We start from the raw sequence: 19,097 nt of genomic DNA, 5'->3' as shown, positions 1-19,097 counted from the left end.
GCCCAGGAGACCTGAGGCTCCCTCTAGGGAGCTGCCCCTCCAGGCCACCCCCCAAGGGGACAGGAAACGGTTAGATGTCACCATCTGGGTGACAGCGCCGTGGCCGGGCTGGGCGCGAGCTCCCCACTCTTGCCACTCCCAGCCTCAGCTCAGCAACCTGTCACCCGTACAGTCACCACCTCCACCCTCCATGTGGCCTGAAACCCCTTTTGCTGGAGTGGGTCGGAGTCTACTTCTTGCCCCCAAGAGCTCTCACCGGTATCAGCAGAAACATCAGTTAACATGGTGAAAGCAAAATAACAGGTACCACTTTAAACACACTGATGACCAGAGAATCTTCTCCAAGGTCCCTTCAACACCACCTAGGTCTCTAACAGGCCGCTAAAAGAAAACCTGCATGACGAGGAGGGAGGTAAGGGATGGCCCAATCTCCCTACAACACTTCCATTTGTCCGCACCAAAATTTTCCATATCAAAAAAGAAAGCAAACGTATTTATAAATGTTTTACACGCCTCAGAGAAGGAGGCGACCATTTCCCATTCACTCACAGTGTAAAGATCCTGAATCCGGGTGTTCAGTCCTTCCTGGATCTCCTTCCGCTCCTCGGCGGTGTTCGGGTAGGGGTAAACGTGACAGTGGTAACTAGAAGACAGAATTTAATAGTCGCGCATCCGTCGGGACCAGGAGAGGCTACACCAAACACCAGAACTAAATTCAGTGTTCCACGCGGGCACATCTCCCTCCAAATGGGATAAAAGCAGCCCCTTGGGAGAAAAAGGCACAGACCCACGCTGACCCACGGTGCGCAGACCCGCACAGACACTCAACAAATGTGCACCGGAAGGAACAAACCGAGCAAACTCTCTCGGTTCCAGGTTCCATTCCTGCCCTCCATCATCCCCGGAGCTCGCTCCCAGTTCCTACTTTCTGAAATTCACCACCATCCTTGGGCTGGGAATCATTAAACAAGTTTGAAACACAAAAGCAAGAACACACAACAGTGTGTTTCTTAAAAGAAAGAGAAAATAAAGGGCGGTGGGAGTGAAAAAAAGCTCTGGTTTCCTAGCAACTGCCTCTGACACGTGGTGCAGTAAACCTCTCATCTCCCAGGGCCCATCTCCTGGGGGCCACACGGCAACCCAACACATGGGGAGCAGAAGCCGTCTTCCCCGCCTGCGATCTCCCATCCACGTTGACATTTTTACGCCACACTTAACATTTTAAGTTCTGACTATTAAAATTACTTAACTCTAGCCTTATCCCAAGCAACAATATCTATGAAATCAGGGGTTTGCGTGCTGGTTACAATTTTTCTACTGTATGTTAAAATAAATATATATTTATAAGAATAACACCAGATTCATCCATATAAAACCTGAAATGGCTTTCCAGGCCACCTGTGACTGAGAATCAGCCTCTGGGAAACACTTTGCAAAGGAAATACCCAAGCCCATCCTCACTCCCAAAGAAACAAGACCATCTAAAAACAAAGGGTGTTCTTTGACATTTTTGTTTGGCTTTTGCTTATTTTTCCACTGTTGACGAGAATATACGTCACAGTGAGATTCTCACTGAGGCACTCCTCGTCTGTGTCGCCTGTGTCGCCTCAGTCCCAAAGCCCAATGAGGCCTGGCCGTGGGGGCTCGCCGAGCTCACCCAGCGAGTAGGTGGCGATGCCAGGCTCTGGATCCGGGCCTCCTCCCCCACAGCGCACAGAGAAACCTGCCGAATGTTCGGCCTAAAATGAACCAGATGCTCCCTGATGACAGACAGGCCTCTGTGGAGCTCAGTGCAACAGGGAGGCACAAAAATTCAGATTTGGTTCCTTCTCCAATTATTCTTAAGCCCTGAATGCCCAAGGAAGAAATAAAACCTGAGAATGTTATTAAAAACAATCTCTACTTCTAAAGCATCTTATGTACAATGCTGGCAAGAGAGAGGGCTAATTAAACGTTAAAAACAAAGACACAGGAGCGCCTGGGTGGCTCAGTGGGTTAAGGCCTCTGCCTTCGGCTCAGGTCATGATCCCAGAGTCCTAGGATCGAGCCCCGCATCAGGCTCTCTGCTCGGCAGGGAGCCTGCTTCCTCCTCTCTCTCTGCCTGCCTCTCTGCCTACTTGTAATCTCTGCCTGTCAAATAGATAAATAAAATCTTTAAAAACAAAACAAAACAAAGACACAGAACTAAGCACAGCAATCTTTGCACGTGCTGCATTTCCCCTCGAACACAGAGCTATTTAGGGAGAACCAGAAGCCACTGTACATGAGCACAGAGATGAAATGAAACGTTTCTTGTTCTTACCAATCACATATCTTCTTAACTTTGTGGCCAATCTGCTCTCCCCAAAAGGATATTAAAAACACATACCATTTTATAACTTCTCCCTAGAAGAAGAAATCAGGGTCATTGTTACTCCTGTGTCCAGAACTCTGAGAACTCTGCCAGCTCAAATTCTGTCACAAGTCGGCCCCTTCACACCCTCCACAGGTGCAGATGCCCTCAGGCCCCCAGGCTCTGTAACCGCCCCTCACCCACCCCGGCCGCGTGTTCTTCCCCTAACATCAGCCCTGGCAACGGCGTGGGGTCATTTACACACACGCAGAGCGGCCCAAAGTCCGAGTCCCGGGATGTGCCTAATCCAGCTGAGGTCACACAAGGCAGTTCTCTGCCTTCTGGTTCCATCTCATACGGAAAAGGAGCCTTGTCACGGTTTAGTTATGTTTTTCACACTTCTGGGCTCTTTGCTGGTGGTTTCACTATTTAAAATGGTCCTCGGGCGTAATGCTGAAGCGCTAGCTAGTGTTCCTGGGCCCAAGAAGGCAGAGATGTGCCTCACACACAAAGTGCCATGTGTCAGATAAGCTTCGTGCAGGCGTGAGTCACAGAGCTCTTGGCAAGAGTTCTGTGTTAATGAATCCACAATACATATTAAATAGAAACACACGTAAAACAAGGTTAGTATTTATTGGTGGACAAAAATGTAAGCAGAGGCTTGTAGAAACTATCCCTGTGTTTCCCTAGGACAGTGGTTCAGTATCATTAATTCACGTGTCCATGGAGACCCTACAGAACTACCATAAATACTGAGAAATACTCTCTAAATAAAACTGAGTACGTTTTTAGCCTATTTGCCAGGCCCTGTTCTAGGTGCTAGGAATACGGAACTGAACAAAAGAGACAAAAATCCCTGACCTGGAAGGGGTGGGGATATATCCAATTTCCCAGTGAGAGACACAAAGAAAACACAGAGTCCACCACATGGGGGGAAGTGGTAACTGCTCCAAAGGAAACAGAGCTGGAGGAGGTGAAGGGGGGCATGGGGTTGGGGGCTGTGACTTTAAATAGGGTGACCAGAGAAGGTCTCTCTGAGAAGGGGACATCGGAGCTTAAAGGCTAAAGGAAGGGAAGAAGCCATGTGGCCACTGCGGGAAGGGCCTTCTGAGCCACAGAGAGCTCGTGAGGAAGCAGGTACAGGGACAGCAAGGAGGCCACACACTGTTGGGGGGTGGACAGGGCAGATGTGTGATGAAGCCACAGAGGAGACGCTATAAGGCTCTGGGCGTTTTGCCAAGTGAGACAGGAAGCCCGTGGTGGGTTTTAAGAGGGGAAGTGAAGTGAAGGCTTACAGGGATGGTTCTCGATGCTGGGAGAAGAGAGCACGGTAGGGCAGCGGCCGGGGCAGGAACTGAGGACAGAGGCGGCTGCTGCAGAAGGGAAGAACTTGAGGTGTGGCCACTCGTGTCCTGGATCAGGGCAGGAGAAGGGGGCAGGACCAGGAGACCAGAGTCTCTTCCTAGTTAGAACACATCTCCAGTCACCCTGCTATAGGTTTAACACAAGGTCTGAGGGAAAAGAGAAGAATCAGGAGGAGCCCCAGGATGTGGGACCTGAGCAGTCAGAAGGACAGAGCTACCACTTACCGAGCTGGACAAGCCTGGCAGGGCAAGTTTGCTAGGAAAGATCCAGAGTCCAGCTTTAGGCATCGGGTAGAAATGTCTTCCAAGGATTTAAAAGAAGACCTAGAGTAGCCAGTTACATACAAAAGTCTGCTTTTGTGGGGAGAGATCCAAGCTAAGCAGTTGGGAGGCAGTATTTAAAGCTGTGAAATTATGTAGGGTCCCTGAGGGCACACAGAGGAGAGAAGCAGTCCAAGAATCCAGCCCCAGACCACAAAAGATGGGGAACAGGTCAGGGAGCCTCAAGGAAGCACAGGCAGGGGGGTCCCCACAGCAAGGACAAAGGTCAGCAGGGGCAGAGGAGGAGATGGCCTATGTGGCCAGGAGATTGCTTACGTTGAATAAGTGAGTACACTGACCGCACAATTCATGAAACATACTGAGGATAACAGGAGCCAGATTTCTCACTGGCAGGAAAGAGACTGAAAACACAGGGGAAAAGGTTCCTTCTAGAAAGAACCGATCAGGATTTTGAGTTATAGTTTAAGCACATGGTTTCATAATCTCGAAGCACAGGGAGCCACAGAAGCACGTACGGGTGCGTGTGTGTGCGTGTGCACACGCACGTGTGTACACATATGCTCCGACTGCTCAGAGGGCCCAGGGGCAGCGGCACTCTGGGACCCGGATCTTTGAGAACACCATCCTCTGCTAAAAGGCACCAGCGGTCCTTGGAGAAACGACCAATTTCAGGCTGAGGCAGGGAAAGCATGGGATGAAGCTGGGGCATCTCACTGTGCCACAAAGGAAGGGAATGCTCGGCGGATGCTGCCAGAGGCCAAAGGACATGGGACCATGAAGGAAGGGACCCTCAGCAGCCAAATCATCAGGGACAATTTGAGTGTCCAAATAAATACGGAGCGTAACAGACCACGAGTCACCGAACACAATGGAAATGCCCGAGTCCGCAGGCGCAAGATGGGGGGAACCGGCCTTCTGTGCCATCACTAGTAAGCAGAGCAGGAATGAGGACCGCGTGGCCACCATGACCGAGGGGACCCGTTCACGAGAGTCGTCCAGGACGCTAGTGTGGTGGGCGGGCTGGTGAGGAAAGGGACATGAGCACAACTTGGAAATTACTAAACCACCACAAAGGGCAACGTGGTGACGAGATGGTGGACAAACCCGGCAGACACCAACGTGACCGGGTGACATCACGTGTCACATGGTGGGTGCTGAGGTGGCCAGAGAGACTTCCAAGGTTGTTCCTGCCTGGAACATGGCCCGAGTCTGGCTGTGAAGAAATCTCAGGGGGCCCAGAGGGAGGGGTCGGCCCACAGGATGGGATGCATGTTCCCAACGCCACTGCAGGCCCAGGGAGGGAGCCGGACCAGGAAGGAAGGAGAACCGCTGGGCGGCGGGAATGGCACGTTTGATTGGACAAAAGTGCTGCACCTGCCCTGGTTTCTCTCATGGGCGCAGGGGGTTGTGTAAGAGCATCCTTGCCTGGGGGCACACACACGAGGAACTCTGGGGTGATGGAGCCACGCCTGCGGCCTCCTCTCCCCAGGCATGCGAAGAACCTAGAGAAAATGGGGACAGAGTTGCCGAGAGAGCACGTGGCTGACAGAGCAAATGTGGGAACGTGGGAACAACTGGGAAATCCAGGTGAAGGGACACAAGTCTCTGTTCTCTCCTGGCAAGTTTTCTAGAAACTGAAATTACTCCAAAATAAGTTACGGAAGAAACTAAACTGGGGGGGGGGGGAGAAAGAAACGGCATTTATAGCAAACCTGAGTTTGAAGATGCCCCGATTTTAAAACTACTACTGGGTCAAGGAGCATAACCACCTCGGGTTGGAAGATGGGACAGGGACAGCACACAACACAGAATACAGGTCATCGAACCGAGGGAAACCACCAGAGTCTAGCTCCGACACGGAGTGGTCAGCACCTAGAAACAAGACCGACAAGGCGGAAGTGACTAGAAATACGCTCTGGTGTCTGCAACGACGCGAAGGGATGAAATGGTCAACCCAAAAGGCCCTAAACCTGACACAATAACCAGATCCTGGACCCCGAGCGCCAGCTGTCAAATCCAACACCCCATCTCCTACAGAACAAGCACTAGAAGAACGCACGTGGAAAGCCAGCACGGGCTCTCCCTAAGCAGGATCACGAAGATTAATTTTCTCGTTCATCTTTCCCATTTTGTTCCCAATTTCCTGCCATAGGCACGTATTTCCCTTGTAACTACAGGGGAGTTGTCTTTTCAGGAGAATACATCTCTCCAGTCCACTTCTCTGTATGTCTCCCCACCTCTAACCCCACCGCTCACACTCGAGGAAGGAAGGGAGGGAGGGGAGGAGGGAAGATGGGAAAGGAAATCTGATAAGGAATGACTCAGTTACATAGTTACAGCTTCAAAGCATGTCAAGCGTGTCCCCCGAAACATGTAATAATTACAAAGAAAAAAGATGACTTCGTACTGGAGAAGCCTAAGCATCACCACCTCAACCAAGCGATCTAAGCAAACGTTACCAGCCATGGGACGAGCTGAATCACGCGCTCGGCGGGACACAGTGAGGAGGACATAGCATCACTTCTCCCAAAGACCCATGCCCCGGATCTAATCATGAGTCATGAAAGATCAGACAAACCCAAACGCAGGGACATCCTACCTAAGAATTTTCAAATTATCAAGGTTCTGTAAGTCCAGGAAAGACTGAGAAATTGTCCCAGAATGGAGGAGACCAAAGAGATGGGACAGTGAGATCCAAACTGATTCTGCACTAGACCTTCGCTACAAAACGTGGTACCCGTCGACTGGTGAAACCCGGATGGGGTCCGAGGCCCGGAGGGTAGCGACGTGTCTCCCTTCATTTCTGGGAGGCATTTCAAAAAAGAGCCCTTGACTTTAAGAGCCACACCCGAATGCCCTGGGGGATGATAAGGCTTCAGGTGAACAACTCACTCTCAAGGGGCTCCCTGTGCACCGGGTGTCCGACGCCACTGTTGGTCATGGTTAAAAGGCGATCGTGACCTTGACTCACCGTTTCAGGGTCCTCGAGGGGCTCATCCAGCTCCGCATAGGTCACAATGGTGTACCCTTTGCAGACCCTCCACAGCATTTTCTCAAATGCTTCCACCTTTCCTTGGTTAATTAGGCCAGATACAAATCTGAGATAATAGAGACAAGGTGCAGTCAGTTGAAAGCAAGGAATTCTCTGATTGCATCAAAAGGAGAAATGAATCATTTCAGGCAAAATGGTGAAGATATCTTAAAAGCCCTCCAAATGCAAAATATCTAAAATGCTAGATAAAAAAGGGGGGGCATCTGGGTGGCTCTGTTAGTGGCCCATCCAAGTCCTGATTTGGCTCAGGTAGTGATCGCGGAGCTGTGGGATCGAGCCACGGGTCAGGCTCCACACTCACTGGGGAGTCGAAGGTGCTCTCTCCCTCTGCCCCTCCTCACACACACACATACTCTCCCACTCTCTCTGTGAGTAAATAAATCTTTTACAAAAACTTATTTTTGAAACATCCCTTCAAGGGTATAGCTGTGCCCATAATTAAAGAGAAATTCTTGGGATCCAAAAATAAACCAGGATCTCAGCTACCTTGATGTATTCCACTAACCCAGTATCTTTTTTTTTTTTTTTTTTTAACCCAGTATCTTAAAGCCTTCAGTTTCAAGGTCAGCATGGGAGACAGGAGACAGGCACTAGGTCTGCGTAAGCTGAGAAGATGAAACTGAATCTTTCCCAATGCCTGCTAAGGTTGGGACTCCCACCCCTCACCTCCAAAGACCTACACCCTTAGTGCATGGGTGGACTAGGAAAAGAAAACTTCACTTACAAAGGAGCCCTCAAATAAGCTTATTGATCTCAGTTTGGGTTCTAGATAGAAGAAAAGTCTTTCTTGAGAATTTATTTATTTATTTTTTGAAGATTTTTATTTATTTATTTGAGAGAGAGAGGGAGTGGGAGAGAGCACTAGTGGGGTGAGGGGCAGAGAGAGAGAGGGAAGCAGACTCCCCACTGAGCAGAGCCCAACTCAGGCCTTGATCCCAGGACCCTGAGATCATGACCTGAGTCAAAGGCAGACGCTTCACCAACTGAGCCACCCAGGCAGCCCTGCCTTGAGAATTTATAACCACAGGTTAGAATGTACTCAGTTTCATGGCTGAAATTCACATTACTTGCATAGCGAGATAAAGGAAAAACAAAAAAATCAAGGCTGACAAATTAATGTAAAACGATTCCAGGCTGGCGGAATGCTCCCCATTATCTGAGAGATGTAAAAACAAATTCTCGCTGAAGGACTACATCCTCAAACTAAATCGTCATCGGATTCCTACAGACAAGGAACAGAGGAACAGATGTTCGTAATAAAAAGAACTCACAAATCACATGAGGAAACAAGTTACCATTGGCAGGAGTAAACAGAAAGGATTAATAGCAGAAAAAGATCCTTAAAATACAATTAATGAGTTAACCAACTCAGTTTAGCCCCTGTGTTTCCACCAAACAAAACAGGAGCTGACGCTTCACTGAGCAATTATTTTAGTCTTACTGCAAGGACACTGAGTGGCATAAACGTCCCTTCTTTCCAGCTCATTATACCAAGAGGAGAAGTTCCCATGGTATTTATCTAAAAAGTCAATACAGCTGAATAACTCCTCTCGGCAAACACAGAAGTACAGTGTTTTCTCAAACAGATATTCACTTTCTCTCACTCCACCACAGGCTTTCGAATGCTCGCATTCATCCCCCTGCGGACGACAAGGACAGCAGGACGCTCAGCGCCCCCCACCCCACCCCCCCCCGGCGGTTGTCACCTACCCCAGTTTCGCTCCCAGCCTCTGCATACAGCTGTAGTCCAACAAGGAATCATTCTCTAAGGGAGGGAATTCTTCATAAGTGGGTTCAAACTACAAAGAAATACGAAACCAAGAGTGTCTCATTACAAGTGACACTTTATTTCCCAAGTCACGTTTCCAAACGAGTTTACAGAGCATCCTAACCCGCTGCCGGACCTGGTACTGACGCCCCGGGGTAACTCAGATGTGGAACACAGCTCTGGTAAATTAAAGAGATCCCGTCCCTTGTGTAAAGAACTCCTGGAAGTCAGGTTGCTAGAGATAAGGGTGTTGTAACTTATGTCGCTGCCTCACTCGGAGGCAGTGAGCTTGGTTGGACGCAGCCACTGAGTGAGACAGCGCCAGCGGGACAACCTTGTCCCCTCTGCATCCCGCTGTGGGCGGGGCTATTACACAGACTCTACTCACGAGCTAGACACTCGTTGTGAATTCCTTTATTCTTAGCAATTTGGCAGGAAAAAAAGAAACAATTTTGGAGTTCAAACTCCACTTTCCCATTTCTTTCATTTTTCAGCTGCAAACTGACGCAATTTTACAGAAAGGAAGTATTGTTATTGCTAAAAACAACCAATGCAGGGTAAGGCTTGACGTTTTGTTTAATGTCCTTTAACCCAACTGAAAAATAAAGGTCAGATCAAGATCCCTGAGAACGGATAACCCAACCGGAAGCCTTGCAGGAGCAAGATTCATACAAAAGGAATGTGTCTCGGCGCAGGGGTGGGCGGTCAGTACCTCCACGTTCCGTTTAACGAAGGTTTTTGTCACCCTGAGCATGTGAGTGTACTCGATCAGCTCCAGCAAGTTTTTCCTCAGCTTCTCCTTGTTCTTGGTGACTTCTCTCAGCTCAACCTCCAGCTTCTGCAGCTGCTCCTAAGACAAGAGGGCAGTTGGTAACGTTAAAGGACAGGTCTGCTCCGAGTCTGGCCACCCCCATTTCCTGACAGCACGTTACTGTCCAGGGAGGGCTTACGAGTCCGAATCCGACAGAGACATTCAAGGCCCACCATTCATGGTCTCCTATGGACTCGGGGAATTCCCACACAGCCCATGCTGCCCACAACAGATGTTCTGGAAGGTGAGTCGAGGCACCGCAGGTGGCCCTGGCCCAACCCTGCTCCCCTACTATTCTGGGCTTCCCTCCGTCCGCTTCTCCACTGTCGCACAGCAAAGAGTCTTCCTCTTTCAAGGCTACATTGCCTTTTATTTGCAACGCAGAAAATACTTGGGTAATCTTTGCTAAGCATATACACCCGAGTCTCTAGCTTAAGAGTCTGCTTACAGTTGCACGTACACTATTAACTGGGCTGAAGAATGCTTGAGGTCAAGTCTTCCTTAATAAGCAGTGAGACAGCGAGCGTCTTTAACAATACTAAAGGACAACACAGCAGCGACTGAGGTGTGTCAGACACAGCACTGACTCCACAGAAACCTGTGTGCCAGCAAGTCCCCGGACACTTCACGTGCGCTTCACCTCATAGAAGCCACACATGCCCAGTCACCCCTGAAGTCGTCATTACATCACCACCAACCCAAACAGGCCAAACCAGATGGCGGCGTTCTGCCCTTCAGATGCCACAACTCCTTCTGGAGTCCACTCATACAGTAAATGTTAAGTGACTTCTCCCCGATAAACCCCCAGAGCGACCGGCCACGGAACGGTGCTGGCTACACACCACGGGCTGCGTCCGTGGTCAGGAGCGCTGGTCTATTTCCCAGGGCAGTGCACGAGCCAAGGATCAGACCCAAACCTCAGTGGATCATTCGCAGGGGCGGTAAGGAACAAGACAAGCCGGGGTCCTCACAGCGGGGACGCCGTGTCCCCAACACACCAGATGCTGAAATCAGGGACAAGGAACTGAATTTGCTGCCCACCTACAACACCTTATGGCCTTCCCACTAGCTTTTCAGCATCAGAGCGGAGGCCAGCGGGTCCGGGAGAATGCGAAAGGCACTGGCTGCAGCCTCCCTCACTTGTACCAGGAGAGGCAGGCTAAGACATGGATAAGTCCAGAAAGAACGATCAGAAATATTACATGACGAAGCACCAGATTTCCCAAACTGATTTTCATTAGCCTCAGTTCACCACCACCTGGAAAGGGAACGTTCATCTTATATCACAGATAATCTGTTACTGAAGGCTAACGATCATGTTGTTCTCAAACTGTCATTGAGCAGCTTTGAGAAGAAAACCTGACAAGCCCTAGACAACATGAAGTCAGTCAACAAGCAGCATCTGAGCTCAGGGACAGCTTTGACGGCTTCATCAGAAACAAGTTACCTGCATCTCCAGGACTTGCTTAAGAGGTGGTGCAGGAGGACTGGTCTCTCCCTCAGGAAGGGGAATGTCGGCTCTATTAATTTCCTGCACCAAATACGCTGTGGGAATAAAAGGTAAAACCAATTAGATGCAAAAACTCACTCTAGAACACCTCCGTCGGAACATTTTCCATCCCAACCATCCCTGGGTCGCCTAAAAATTAATGTCTGAATGCACAAAAGTCTTGCTTGTTCCAATCGACTTAGAAAAAGCCTTTTGCAACCTCGTTTCCAAAGATCTGCAAAGTAGCCGCCCCTAAACAGAGAGGAGGTCGGCATGCAGTGACCATATAAACAACAACCTGATGAACGCTTTCTGGAATTCCCCGAGTGTGCTATGTTTCTGAAACGTTCGTGACGGAACTGTGGAGTCACAGGTGTCTCCACACCTGTAGGTGAATCAGGTAAAGGACACACTTGCAAATGCAGGAATAACCCAATGACAGACCATCTCCACCAGAGATGGCAGCGTGACTTCCTTGCAGATGCTCTTATGAGGAAGGAGAAGTACAACCTCTTGATCAGCCCATGGAGCCCAGAGAGACCGAGGGCAGAGAGCCAGGCTCTCCTGACCGGTCCCAGTCAGCCGGGCTGTTCAGACTTGCAACAACCAGATCTCACATCCTAGACCAGGTTCAGAAAACTGGTAACTAGCCAGGCCAAATGAACTCCATTTCTTTCATTTACATTTTCAATGCCATGAAGCACCATTGTCCTTAGGATGAAACTCACAATGAATGGTAAACTCATTACTAGATACCACATTCTGGAGAAGTGTTCCCAGTTATTTTATTAAGAAAGAAAAAGAAAGAGAAAAGTGAGGATGTCTTAGCAACAGGATAGCAAAGGAAGCGCGGTGTTAAAGAGGTTTCTGGAAATGGGATAAAATCGTTTCACCAATGAAACCTCATTTACTTGGGAGTTCGGTTTTTTTTTTTAAGTCTGTATGCCTTTTGAAACAGTCTAAGCTACAGGAAGTCCTGTACCTGTCTAAACTGTTGTCACTGAATTTAAAAACCTCATTCCTGATACATGACATGCTCAATGACTCACTACGTTACAAAGACAGGAATATGATGTCACTCTATTACACGTCGTCCACACAAATAACTGGGACTTCAAACAATATGCGAAGGAACTGATTAAAAGGGTTCTTTTGTCTTAAAAATCTCTGGGGCGCCTGGGTGGCTCAGTGGGTTAAGCCTCTGCCTTCAGCTCAGGTCGTGATCTCAGGGTCCTGGGATCAAGCCCCACATCAGGCTCTCTGCTCAGTGGGGAGCCTGCTTCCCCCTCTCTCTCTGCCTGCCTCTCTGCCTACTTGTGATCTCTGTCTGTCAAATAAATAAATAAAATCTTAAAAAAAAAATCTCCAACTAAAAATGTAAAATCCACAATAAATCTTAGCTATTAGAAATCATTCCCAAAGTCCTATTCTGGCCCCCCCTTGACTCTCTCATGCCCATGTTTCTCCATTCATCCTAAATTTTGTACTTCAGTCAGTCCCTCTGAGATCCACCCCCTTCTCCCTTATTTTGGTCAGAACTTCCAGGCTTGGACTGATAATGGTGACCATCTCAAGCTAAAGAAGTTGAAGATTTTACAGATAAAGGAAGTAGCCTAGAGCTACTGAGTTTTGAAGGTAAACAAGTGATCTGAGAACAAAGCCAACCTATCTGCCATTTCCTACCTTCCTCTTCTTAGAGATAATCTGAAGTAACATATTAACATGTACATAATGTGTTTAAGTCACGATAAACTACAAGGGATTAGTTAAGTAAATTATAGCACTTTTATTTCATGAAATACTAGGCAGCCATTAAAAATGTTTATTGAGGGACGCCTGGGTGGCTCAGTTGGTTTGACGACTGCCTTCGGCTCAGGGCGTGATCCTGGAGTCCCGGGATCGAGTCCCACATCAGGCTCCCAGCTCCATGGGGAGTCTGCTTCGCTCTCTGACCACCTCCTCGCTCATGCTCTCTCTCACTGTCTCTCTCTCTCAAATAAATAAATAAAATCTTTAAAAAAAAAAAATGTTTATTGACATTGTTTATTGATGTGAGACAATGTTGCAGGAAATACCAAAGTGAGAAACAGGGCTGACAACGGAATAACACCGTCGCTATGTAGGGGAATCCTTACTTTTATAGAGGACTAGGAAAAAAATAAGGAATGGTGAGTTCTTTTTTTTCTCTTTTCTAATTTTTCTAAGGGAAACAAGGTCTGCTTATATAAAAATCTGTTACTAAATTAAACTTATCCCCCCCCAAACTAGCAAAACAAAACAAAATAAAACAAAACTTACCTAATATCCGTTCTAGTTCTTCACATCTCTTCACCTCACCGACAAATTTTCTTTGGAAGGAACTTACATTCTGGTTGAGCTGAGAAAAGAATGAAGAATTCACTTTTGAAATTTCTGAAATTTAAATGTAAACATGATCTAAAAAATAAAAATATTATTGGCAAGGGTTTAGGGAAAGCACACCCTCACACACTACTGGATGGGAGTAAAAACTGACAAAACTTTTACGGAGAGCAACGTGGCAGCTGTTATCAAAAAAAGCCTAGGGACGCCTGGGTGGCTCAGTGGGTTAAAGCATCTGCCTTCGGCTCGGGTCATGATCTCAGGGTCCTGGGATCGAGCCCCGCGTCGGGCTCTCTGCTCGGCAGGCAGCCTGCTTCCTCCTCTCTCTCTGCCTGCCTCTCAAATAAATAAATAAAATCTTAAAAAAAAAAAAAAAAGCCTAAAAAATATCCTTTGGCCCAGAATTATCCCAGGAAGAAACTTAACCTAGGGAAAAAACTGGATACAGACAAAAACCTACCCAGAAGAACATCAACCTCGGGGACACAGGAAAAAGTGATCGACAGTAGGAAAGTGGTTTAAGAACAGACAGTCTCAGTGAGCCTGTGTGGCTCAGTTGTTGACCATCCGCCCTCGGCTCGGGTCATGATCCCATGGTCTGGGATCAAGCCCTGCATCGGGCTCCCTGTTCCGCGGGAGGCCTTCTTATCCCTCTCCCACTACCTCCCTCTGTCTCTCTCTGTCAAATAAATAAATAAAATTTAAAAAAAGAAGAACAGTCTCCATCCCTACCACAGAACACCACCCAGCAATACAGAACAAATTCCTGACCCACTCAACACCACTGTGACTCTCAGAAACACGATGCAAGTGTGTCTTTCAAGAAGATACAAAAGGCTGCATACGATGTGATTCCATTACCATGAAATGCCCAGAAAAGGAGAATCTACGGGCAGGAAGTTGTGACTGCCTGGTGCGGGAGGCAGGTAAGGGGATGAACTGGAAGGGTAAGGGACCCTACTAGGGGGATATGATGTTCTACTACTGCACTGTGGGGATGGACGCGTCACTCAGTAAATTTTCTAAAAATCAACAATCTGTACACTTGAAATGGATGCATTGTACAATACAGATCAATGAAGTTGGATAAAAATGACGGTTCAGTCATTTAACTGATTATGCCCTTTGTTAAAATCATGTTTTAAATGACTAAGGTACTGGATTCTATTAAGAAGTTGTCATTAAAAAGTTTAGGTATGACAATGATATTGTGGTTATGATTTTTAGACACCCTTCTTTTTAGAGATACTTGTTGAAAGATTCACGGACGAAATTAGGCATCTGCGATTTGCTTCAGAATCATCTTGTCCGAGAGAGGGGAGGGACAGATTTTGTCTGGAGGTGGAAGGCTGGAATGAGGGGCCATGAATTTATATTATGGGTACACGGGAGTTCACTGTTCCCATATACTCCTCTCTCTACTTAACTTATAATACAAAGCTTAAAACAATAAAAAAAATTATAAAAGAACATTTAATAAAATGAGGAAATGAGTTAAGATTTCTGCCTGGGGGCGCCTGGGTGGCTCACTGGGTTAAAGCCTCTGCCTTCTGCTCAGGTTGGATAGAGCCCCGCATAGGGCTCTCTGCTCAGCGGGGAGCCTGCTTCCTCCTCTCTCTCTGCCTACTTGTAATCTCTATTTGTCAAATAAATAAAATAAAATATTAAAAAAAAAGATTTCTGTCTGGAAAAAATTAAAGATACTTTCAGTGTCAGTCCAATTATATGAAAATACACATAGATGTACATTTTAAAACATTATTAGGAAAATAATGTTAGAACAATATTAACCAAGAAATCAGAGCCTTTATTTCTAAGTAACGGGATCCTGGAAGTTTTAATCTGATTCTTACATTTTACAATTTCCCCACAATGGACATATATTATTTTATAACAAAAAAAGATTACAGTAATCACTCGTGTTGAAAGGCATTTAAGGCAAGAATGTTATCTTTCCTCCAGCCCATCAACGTTTGGGGCCCTCTCAGAAACCATGATTAGACGGCTTGGCATCAAACTGCTGGGCCAAGCAGCATCCACCCCAAGGGCTCATTTCTTGTTCAGTTTTTCTAATATTTTTAAAAGGATTAACCAGGAAGAAGACAAAAATTCAAATTTCACTTCTGTTTGTCACATTCGCATTCATTTCTGAGATCGAACTAATCTCAAGTAATCACTTTCAAGTTCTCAGTGAGTCTGGCACGATGCACAGAACTAAGAACAAGAAGGAAGCGAGGCGGCACCAGCGGTGTACAAACCACACTCCTGCCTGTTGCAGGGTCCATTCAACACCCAGCACTGCTGAGCGCTCCATGGACAGGAGGGTTCCCCCTGCGGCAGGGGCTTTATGAAGACAGCTATTTCTGCGGCCGGGATACAAATGTACTTGGGTTGACCCAAGCCACCATCACTGCCTCACAGCTATTAGCTGCTTTTTTCTGTTATGTGGTTTCTTTTACAAAGTTTTGTTTTTGTTTTCTTTCTCGGGAGGCTATATCACCCTATTTCTCGGCTGATGATAGGAAAACACTGTCGTAGTACCCCTCCGCCCCAGTTTCAGGCACCCACAGTCCACCGAGGTCAGGAAGCAGACAAGCCGTGTCTTCTGGCACGGCCCCAGGGCAAACAGTGCCTACGTCATCCTCACTTCATCCCACATCAACCAGAGAGGAAGGTTGCGTACAGGACAATACAATACATTGAGACTAGGAACCCACATATACCCTCCCAAACACATTCATGTAATTTTTATTAGAGTATCTCGTTATAGTTGTTGCATTGTTGTTCATCTCTTAATGTGCCTACTTGTTGATGACACGCTACCACAGGTGCGCCCATACAGGAAAACCTGTCATACCTACAGGGTTCGGTACTCTCGAGGGCACGCGGCATCCACTGAGGGTCTCAGAACGCATACCCACAGATACGGGGCGACCACACTGCATTTTATTGCAGACTCATTTTAACACTAACCTTGAACCAAGCAAAGCTAGCAGAGGCTCCGTGGTGCTGGTTTTACTGATACCCAAACCAGCCATCCTCCCACCGCCAAAGGGCGAACGGTGAAATTGTTCTTAGACTGCAGACCATCTCAACAGTGAGATGAACTTGCCCTTCTCTGAGCCCCACTGGTTAGGTTCGCTGAATGACCTTCTCTTCCATGTCTTCTCCTCGGCTGTCACTACAGAAACCCTGGGTCTGCCTGCTTTCCCTCAGGAGGAGTACTAAAAGGGAAAAATCACCCAGCGTATGCAAGCCAGAAAAGGCTAATGTTAGTAAGCCCAGCTGGTGAATGCAAAGTCAGTGAGAATTCCAGAAAAAAGTGTCGGGTGCTGTGAAGCTTTCTGCACTAGCACACTGGCTGCTTGAGTGTCAACCCAAACACACACACACACACACACACACACACACACACACACACGGACAGGCACAGCTGAGATCTTTATCTGCACTTTCTTTTTCTTTCACTGGTTTTCAGCCTAGAAGGATCCCAAGTATTCTCCACTACCTCCTGTAATGGCAGTCAGGGAAACAGGAATGTGGTCATCAGGGTCTTTGTTCAAACCTCCACAGTTTAAGCTTGTTAAGTCTCTCGGCTTGAACACTAACAGGATGGATCAAATCCACCAGTTACAAAGAAGGGAGGCGGTTTCTCTCCTGCTTCCTGAACCTTTCGGGTGCCCCCCACAGCTGATCACAGCACCTACCAGGGGAGTGGGACCAGGAGCTGAAGCCCAAGTGACTCCAGGAAACAGGAAGGGAGCTGGGCCTTCTCTGCAGCCTTGGCTGTCCCTCAGGAGTTACTCCCTGACCTTGCAATCCCTTTGGAGTCAACCCGAGGGTCACTGATATCAGATCTGGGGGAGGGGTGTTCCCTTTTGAAATTAAGGGCCCCTCAGAGAGATGAAGGGAAACAACGAGGAGATCAAAGTTGGGACCCAGGAGGAAATAAAATGTTCCCTTGAAGTGACTTTCAGTTCAGTCACTCGGTATCAGATCCTGCTTAACACTCCCCTCTCCCCTTCTACACTTTGTTCTCCTTTACTGCACATGACAATTTCACAGACCGTGTGCATCTGTCTCCTTCCAGCTGTAAGCAGCAAGAACGGAAGGACCTTGTCCACCCAGCTTACCACTGAGGCGCCGGCACTAAAAACATGATCTGGAACAGAGCAGGCGCTCAATAAAGGCTTGTTCCTTCATTCAAAAAACGCCTGCTACAGCCCACAAACGCCAGGGACCAGGCTAAGTCTTGGGGAATCAGGAGTAAGTCAGAAGGGGCCCCTTGGCCTCGGGGTTGACACCCCATGGTGTGAACAAATAATAAACAAGTATGTAGATACATAAACAAGTGTTTATCCTTACTTGTTGGGAAGACCATTCCCTTTCCTTACCAGGCAGTGGTATGCACCTCATACATCAGTGAACAAAACCCACAAAAACCCCTTCCCCTCAAGGCGCTTACACCGAGCTCATTCCCAATTCAGGTTCTGGGCTCCTTCTGTTTCCTCCATCCGGGACCCTGTCCCCCCCGGATCTTCCAGGGCCACCTCTTTCCCATTCAGGTCTCATCCGGGCTCAAACGTCACCTCCTCAAGAGGGCCTTCCTTGACCACCCCGACTCGAGTCACCATCCCATCACCCCGCTTCATTACCCTCACAGCAAACATGTTTACGCATTTACGTGCTTGGTATTTGTCCCCACCACCCCCGTAAGTTCCAAAGGGTCTCCAAATGGGCCTCCTCAGACTCGCTCTCCCCACCACGAGCCCAGTGCCCGGCACGGAGCCGGCTCCGGAGCGTCCGATGGCACTCCCCTAAGTTGATGAAGACTACACAGAGCGTTCCTAACTAACCCGGCCAAAGCCGCCGCCGACCAGACGCTCGGCGACCCGGGGCTCGGGCCCCGCTCTGCCGAAGCTCTGGCCGGTAAGCCGGGACCCAGTTTCCCTGCCTGCGAAATGGGGACAGCGGCGCGCCCCTGCTCAGGAGCCCGCGGAAGGGAGGCCCAGAGCGAAACGCGGGATGCGGCGCTGGGCGGGCAGGTGCGGCCCGCGTCTCCCGGGCGACACTCACGTCTCGGAACTGGACCAGGCCCTTCTCGCCCAGGGCGCTGAGGCACTCGTAGGCCGTGCCGGACTGCAGGAACAGCTGCGCCAGGCACATGGTCTCGCTCCGGAATAGGGACCCCATGGCGGGCCAGCCCGCGCCCCACCGGGGCCGGACGGATGGCGGCGGCTCCGGGCCGCTCGAGTCCGCGCGGTCAGCCGGGGAGGCCGGGGCCTCGGGCTCCTCCTGCGGCCTGGCCGCCGCCGCGCACCATCGGGGGCTCCGGGCTGCAGCGGCCGCCCCCGGTCCTGCCACCGAGGGCCCCCTCCAGCCGCTGCCGCCACAGCGCGCGCGAGACCCCGCCCCCCCCCGGCTACAGCCGGTTCCGGTTCCGCCCCCCCGCGTGTGCCCGCCCTCCCCGCGCCGGCCGGCCAATGGGCGCCCAGAGTTGCGGCCGGCCGCAGCGCTTGCGCCGGCGAGGCCAACCGGCACAAACCCGGCGGACGACGGCTGAGGCTCCCGGCGGGAGAGAGCCGCTTGCTCGGCTCTTTAGACATTTTGGAAAATGAATTTTATTGAGGTTGTGCCA

The 19,097-nt window shown here is 49.0% G+C and overlaps 1 protein-coding gene across 1 annotated transcript in view; it reads right to left on the bottom strand.

The window, feature by feature from the left end:
* Window positions 1–18,787, bottom strand: part of ATP6V0A2 (ATPase H+ transporting V0 subunit a2) — a 37,186-nt gene extending 18,399 nt beyond the window's left edge. Inside the window, exons 1-8 of the mRNA XM_044243513.1 lie at window positions 18,536–18,787; window positions 13,397–13,475; window positions 11,057–11,154; window positions 9,511–9,648; window positions 8,741–8,829; window positions 6,950–7,076; window positions 2,303–2,385; window positions 550–643 (exon numbers count right to left, since the gene is read on the bottom strand). Of these exons, the coding sequence (XP_044099448.1) occupies window positions 550–643; window positions 2,303–2,385; window positions 6,950–7,076; window positions 8,741–8,829; window positions 9,511–9,648; window positions 11,057–11,154; window positions 13,397–13,475; window positions 18,536–18,652 (825 nt within the window). The 5' untranslated portion in view covers window positions 18,653–18,787. The remainder of the gene's footprint in view (window positions 1–549; window positions 644–2,302; window positions 2,386–6,949; window positions 7,077–8,740; window positions 8,830–9,510; window positions 9,649–11,056; window positions 11,155–13,396; window positions 13,476–18,535) is intronic.
* Window positions 18,788–19,097: the final 310 nt, after the last annotated feature.

This window comes from Neovison vison, chromosome 3 (genome assembly GCF_020171115.1).
Source record: "Neovison vison isolate M4711 chromosome 3, ASM_NN_V1, whole genome shotgun sequence".
NCBI lineage: Eukaryota > Metazoa > Chordata > Mammalia > Carnivora > Mustelidae > Neogale > Neogale vison.
Note: the sequence above shows the minus strand (reverse complement) of the source record. Positions and strands in the feature narration are given on the sequence as shown.